Source organism: Seriola lalandi, unplaced genomic scaffold (genome assembly GCF_002814215.2).
Source record: "Seriola lalandi dorsalis isolate HSWRI2012SDOR001 ecotype SW California unplaced genomic scaffold, Sedor1 jcf7180002054481, whole genome shotgun sequence".
Lineage (NCBI taxonomy): Eukaryota > Metazoa > Chordata > Actinopteri > Carangiformes > Carangidae > Seriola > Seriola lalandi.
Window position 1 is genome coordinate 42486 of NW_019525034.1, and position 6961 is coordinate 49446.

A 6961-nucleotide genomic window follows, 5' to 3' on the forward strand; every position below is an offset into this window, starting at 1 on the left:
GAGGGGGAGGGGGAGGAGGAAGGCTGGGCAGGTTAGCAGGACTGGGAGGTTTAGGGGGACTGGGCGCCATCGGAGGACTTGGTAATCTGGGCGGGCTTCATATTAAAGTAGAGCACTATGGAGAGGGAGAAGACGTACAGCTGCACAACTCGCAGACGTCTTCATCGGAGGAGGACGAGGAGGAAGATGAGGATGAGGACGAGGAGGAGGAAGGAGGCGCGCAGGATTGCGATGCTGCTGGAAGCAAACTCCAGAAGAGGCGGAAGAGGAGGAAAGTGCAGAAATGGGACGGGTCACGAAGTAGGAGGCTCCGCCTGTCCTCGACCACGCCCAGCCCCGTCGCCATGGGAGATACCACACCACTGGTGGACCCCGCCCAGGCCACGTCCGCCACCTCCTCCCACCTCCTCACCTCCTCCGGCTCCCCAAACAGCGCGGGTGCGACGTCCTCGGTCCTAAAGATCAAGACTGAGATGGCAGAACCCATCAACTTCGACAACGACAGCAGCATCTGGAACTACCCCCCCAACAGAGAGATCTCCAGGAACGAGTCTCCGTACAGCATGACCTCCAAGCCGGCCGCTCCCGGGACCCACGAGACCTTCCCCTCACCCCAGGGAGGCTCTCTCCAGGTGTCCATCCCCGACTCTGTCCTCACCCCTCCTGGAACAGAGGGAGGGGCCGGGGGAGTGAGGAAGCCTCCCTACAACGGAAGCTCCGCCCCGTCCTCGGCTTCCAGTGCCGCCAGTTTAGCTCCTCCCTCCAGCGCCTCCTCTGCTGACCCGCTGTCTCCTCCTCTCTCCGCCTCCCCGCGGGACAAGCAACAAGGCACTCCCACCACCTCCTCTTCTTCTTCCTCATCATCGTCCTCCTCCTCTTCCTCATCCACCTCTTCCTCTTCACTGCTGTACTCTGGTGACCTGGAGGCTCTTCAGCGTCTGCAGGCCGGTAACGTGGTGCTCCCGCTGGTCCACCGGGTCACGGGGACTCTGGCCCCCACCAGCACCACGGCTCCACGGGTCTACACCACCGGGACCATCAGGTACGCACCGGCGGACGTCACGCTGGCAATGGCGCAAGGCAACCTCCTCCCCAACGCCGCCATGAACTTTGTCGACGGCTCGGGGTTCGGCCTCGACCCCAAGACGCCCATGGAGATGCTCTACCACCACGTCCACAGGCTCAACATGTCGGCGGCCGCCGCCGCCGGCCCGTTCGTCGGTTCTCCGTCGGCCACGGGCGGGAACGGCGCCCTGGGAGGCCAGATGCCGACCGCGGCCAACGTTTTCACCACAGCAGAGGGACTTTTCTCGACGCTACCGTTCCCGGTGTACAGCAACGGGATCCACACCACGCAGACCACTCTGGAGAGGAAGGAGGATTAATGCAAAACCTTCACGACCGCATTACTGTGTTTCTGGAATCAACAACTGTGTCAAAGCAAAAGAAAAAAAAGACAATTCACTTGCTATGTTTAAGAAGACGGTGCAGCACTGTGTTTCACAGGGGGAGAAAGGACAGCAAAGGAAGACAAATGTACTCTAGCACTTTGAATCTGAGCAACTGAGCTTGTGTAATAGACATGAATGACCCTCAATATGTCCCCTTTTCTATCTCCTCCTCTGCTCCTCATCCTCCTCTCCTCCTCTCTCAGTCTCTCTCTTTGCTCCTCTTTCTTGCAATCAGCGACATTTTTCTCCTGAACAAATGAACAAAAAACAGACTCTTCTTTACTGTAAAGAATTCCTTTTTTGCCTACAGAGAATTCATATTGCCTAAGGACTCCGCTGGAGCCTGACGGGATAATTTTTATTATTTGACATGTTTCTGTTGCGTCTTTATGAAGATGCTGATTGTGTGTATTTAATGGAGGACGGTACAGGGATTTGTAATGGACTTTGTGGCTCCTCTGTATGTCTCTTGATGTGATCAAGGCTTGAAAAGAAAGTTTTTAAACGAGAGGGGGGGGGCTGTCCTGCGCCCGACAAAGGTCTCAGAGATAATAATCTTTTGAAAAAAGGTTTTTGAGGACGTTTCTCGATTGAGGGAATAGTTTAGAGTTTCTTTCATTTCTTCCTTTTTTATAAAATATTCTAGCTCAGATTTAACTTTCAAATCAAGCATTAAGAAGAAAAACAAAAAAAGCAATTTCAGCCGGGTAATGACCTGTGAATTATCGAATGTTACTACTTCCTCTTTTATCCCAGGAGTTTACCGACAGGTCTCGCACCAAACATAACCTCCGTCACATCTCTTCCCATGTCAATCTGTCGTTCCCGCTCTTCTATCACTTCCTGATCTCTAATCTCTCTGTTGCATTTCTACCTTTCGATCTACAGATTCATGGTGCTACCGACCATCCAGTGACCCCGACTCAGCTGGCTGATGTGGGTGCTGTAAACGAACCCACAGCTTGTTGACAGACTGATCCTTGTTTTCTTTCTTTTTTTTTGGAGGGGGAACAATTTTGAGTCTGTTTTTTCTTTTCTCTCTTCTGACCTTCAGGAAAGTCAGAAACCTGGAAATCAGCAGCATCGCCTCCATGTTTCACCGTACACGCCCCTCCTAGTCTAAAAAGTCCCCGATTTGATTGGGCCACGAGGGGCCGCTCCGCTGGGCAGCATGGAGTTGACTGGTTGAATTTAAGGCTACATAGTGTTGTTTTTATTTTGATGTGTTTTCTAACTGAATCACTTTTAATTCTCAGTGAGACTGAGGCTAATTAGCTAGCGTCACTAACTTGAAAAATGAATGTTGAAAACCTCGACCGGCTCCTGTTTGATCACTGTTTTATTTTTCTACTACAACTTCTTCTTGTTTTTTTTTCCCCCTCCTCCTCCTCCTCCTCCTCCTCCTCCTCCTCCTCTTCTTCTTCTTCTTCCTAAACCAGAATCACCTCCACGAGATTTTCCTAAACAATCCACTCTCTTCCATCTCATCGCCGGACCCTGTGATAAAAACCACATATCAACAAGGAGATTGTAATAAAGACATGCATTTTCAATCAATCAATCTATCAAACAATCAATCCAATAACTACAAAAAAAAAAAGAATATGAATTTTTTTTTGAGGAAGAGAAAAAAAAATCACATTCCTTTAAACAACGTTGTCTTTGTCGTTGTTCTTCTGTTCTGTGTTTTTTCTTCCCCAGCCTCCTTTGCCAAAAAAAGAAATGTTTGGTGTTTTAAAAGCACTGTGATTCTCGTTCATTTGTAATTTTTTTTTCTTCTACTTTTTTGGTAAAAAGAGGAAAAAAAAGATGAGAATAAGTAATAATTAAAATGGTATAAAAACTGTCACAACGTCCATCTTTTTGAAGTTGACAGCCCCGTCTTTACCATCCCGTCATCCTTATTACCCAGTGTGATTAAGCCGTAAAAACGTGTTACCGATGTGTTTAGTGTCACTGGCTGTCAAGAGTCTTTCATGGCGACTTCTCTCTCTGTGTGTGTTGACTATATGCAGTATATACTGAGCTACTGTAGCTGTTTTTGTCCTTTGTCTTCTCTGTGCTCTATCTCTAGTGTGGGGGATGAGAGAGGGGTGGGGCTTAGAGCGAAAGGGGTGGGGTCTGCGGGACAACTGACGTCCCCCAAAAGAAATGACAACCCTCTTCCTCTCTTTCGCTGCCTCTCTCTCCGTCTCCCTCTATCTGCAGTCTTAGTGAAACCAGTGGAGGTTCGTGGAATTTCGTGTTCGGTGGCCTTTGCAAAAAACGGAAAAAAAATTTGTAGAGTCCACCTTTATTTTCGCTGCTTCCTTTTTGTCTTTGTAAAACCTTGTTTTTTCTTTTTCTGTTTGTTTTCTAAACCTTCTCTCTCTTTCTCCCTCTGCTATTGCTTTTTGCTGTTGTGTAGTCTTATACAAACCTCTTTATCTCGCTGTCTTTTCTCTCAGAGATGAAAAGATTCTTTAACTAGCTCAAAGGTTTATGGAGCCATGTTTTTGCCACTAAGGAATTCTGGGAATCGCAGTTTCCAGCTCTTGCATACAAAGTATTGAAGAACTAATAAATATTTACACTCTATAGAAATAAATTATGATGAGGAAAAAGCCTAAAGCAGCATTGTAGATGTAGTCCTGGAAAAACCATAAAAGCCTCAGTTGTGAAACATTTCCCAGAGTCCCTTGGGGCTTCTTGTGTGCATTGGGTGTATTTCATTGGTTCCCACCGAAACTTGTTGACTTCCTGCGCAAACTTCTCTCACGGGACAAACAAAGTTAAACAAGTGGTTCAAGGGGGGAGAAAAAAATCACAGTAGAATTTCAGGACAAATAATAAAAAAAAAAAACAATTTTAAAGATTTCTAAAGAAATTAAAAGAAGAAAAAAATATTTCGCACTATAAATCTATTTTTATAGGTGTTTTGGAAAACTGAACTGCATGTTTAGTAAGTTCGTCCGATGCGTTTCACGTGATAGATCCCTCGTTTTTTTTTGTTTGTTTGTTTGTTTGTTTGTTTGTTTGTTTTTGGTCCAGCAGTTTTTGTGTTTTTTAAAGTCTGTCGAGCCCAAACGGGGACGTGATGGAGGCCTGCAGGAGGAATAAAGTCTGTATTGTCAAACCGACCCGGGCCTCTAATCCCCCCTTCACATCAGGAAAAACAATCTGTAGCGTCTGTGCTTTCTGTGAAGAATCAGTGTCTTGTTACTGCGATTAACATGTAAACAACAACAAAAAAAAACAAACCCAGGTTATGAAATTTAACGATGTATTTATTTATTTTTGTGTTCAATAAGGAGAATGTGATCTGGGCCGCTCGGCTCGTCAGCTGATTGGCGAGTCGTTTGTGGTTGAATGTTCAATTTGTCATTTTCAGGAGCATTTTGTTTCCGTGCTCCTCTGGATTTTAGCATTTTCTACTTTTGGTGGTTTTTGCGTGAACAACGGGGGGCGGGGCACAAACGAATGGCGGGGCCCCGTTTGGTAGAGAAAAGGAGATTTGGAGGGGGAGGGGCACATAACTCAGATGAAACCAGGAAATACACCCACATGTAACAAAAACCAAACAGCCGGTCCAAGCTGTTTCAATGTTTTTTCTGTGTTTTATGTCGAAAAATGAAAACTTTGCTGGTGATTTTAAAAACTTAAAAACCTTAATCACAGCTGCTGTCAAAAATACATAGTGTTTAAGAATTACAAATATTGAAAAATCACTTCATTTACCTGTGAAGAAACTGTGTCTGTGTTTTTAACTATTTCTTGTACAATTATACAGATTCTTTTATGAGGAACTTGGTGCCAAGTAGCTGAAATACGGGAGAGAGGGAATCTCTTATTATCAATGTTAACAGTGTTATAAAATTCTAAATACAAACAAATTAAAATATTAAAAAAGAGAAAACTATGGTACATTTCTATTTTTTGTTTTAATTTTTTTTCCTCGCAGAAGAGGGAAAACACATGACTAACTGATGCTAACTTTGAGTGCCTGGCTTATTTTTTATTATTATTATTATTATTTTTATCTTTATTTTTATTTTCGAAAGACATCTTTTTGAGTTCATTTACCATGAATAATGCTGCAAATCCGAAAATGTACATACTTCATTTAGCAGTTGTTCTTTTCTAAGTTTACTAGGTTCTCATCCGTTCAGAGGAACAAGTCACATACATGGTTGTCTTTCTGTAACCCGGTTTTCACCATCTTACAGGTGCCATATTCATAATAAAAATTTCTCTCGAATTTGTTACCAGATTGCATCATTTCTTCTGTTGACACATTCAGCCATCCCGCCTCTCGCCAGAATACTGCAACTGCTTCCTTTTTTCTCTCCTTCCTTCTTCCTCTTCTTTCTTTTCTCGCTCTTTTCTTCCTCGTACGACCTTGTGAAACAGTTGAGTTCAGAAAATTATTTTAGAACCCATAAATAGTTATATAGATAGATAGATGGATAGATGGAGCGATCCTCTAAAAAGTGCATTTACTTTTCTTTTCATGTCCTCACCTTGACCTTCCTCTCAGCGTTCTGTTGGAAGGACCAGAGGAAGCTTTAAACAAAGCTCCTGTCCTTCATGGAAACCTCCACACCTCCAGACAGGTAAGTTTATCTGCAGCACAGAGGTGGATCCGTCACCTGACATCCTGAAAAGGCTTTACTTCACCTTTAATCTCACAGTTACTCTGGTGGAAATGTGTTTTACTGATACGTTAGATATCAACAAATGTGCAATGACAATATGTCTTCATCATGTTGACAGAAAACAATCTGAGTCGTGTGTCCTTCAAACTGCTGTTGCAGATGAGTTGTATACAAACACAAGGTCGTCCCACCAAATGATCCAAGGAGAGGAACAGTCTGTAGAGAGAAAGCCTTTACCTGGAGGGAGGGAGGACACGTCAGGAAGTGCAGCAGGAAGTGCAGCAGGAAGTGCAGCAGCAGGGAGCCTGTGTGACAGGACATAGCCACACAGTAGATTCACCATCTGTGTGAAGTTTTGTTATAATGTCTGTGTGAGGTCTTGAGTAAAGGCTAAGATGTGTTTTCTGAGGTCACACTGACCTTGACCTTTGACCTTTGACCACCAAAGTCTGATCAGTTTATCCTTGAGTCCAGGTGAACGTTTTACCAAATATGAAGAAATTCCCTCCACAGGGATAAACTCTGCACCACCTGCCCACGATGCTAGAGAAACACTACGAGGCTGACATCACTGTTTTCAGATCTACACACTCACGAGGTCGTTCTGGCAAAAGCTCCGTTTTGGGGGGAAAAAAAAACTCGGTTTCATTGTGGACGGAGAAAAACAGAGAGAAGAAATGGGGTTTACAGGTTCAATCGTTTGATGTGAACGCACTCGGAATAATGGAGTGAATCAAAATGACAATTCAGTCCTGAAGCCTGTATCTGTTCATTTCTTCTCCCCCACTTTTATTATATTTGTCGCTCCTTTTTTCTGCTTGGATCATCCCCTTCTCACTCCTCCTCATCCTCCCCTTCCTCTTCCTCCCCCTCCCC

General features: G+C 44.6%; 1 protein-coding gene across 1 annotated transcript in view; it reads left to right on the plus strand.

Moving 5' to 3' along the window:
• The window catches only part of LOC111659494 (neuronal PAS domain-containing protein 3-like), a 28908-nt gene extending 23213 nt beyond the window's left edge, over positions 1-5695 (plus strand). Inside the window, exon 7 of the mRNA XM_087175660.1 lies at positions 1-5695. This exon is cut by the window's left edge and continues 306 nt beyond it. Within this exon, the coding sequence (XP_087031786.1) occupies positions 1-1385 (1385 nt within the window). The 3' untranslated portion in view covers positions 1386-5695.
• The last annotated feature ends 1266 nt before the right edge of the window (positions 5696-6961 follow it).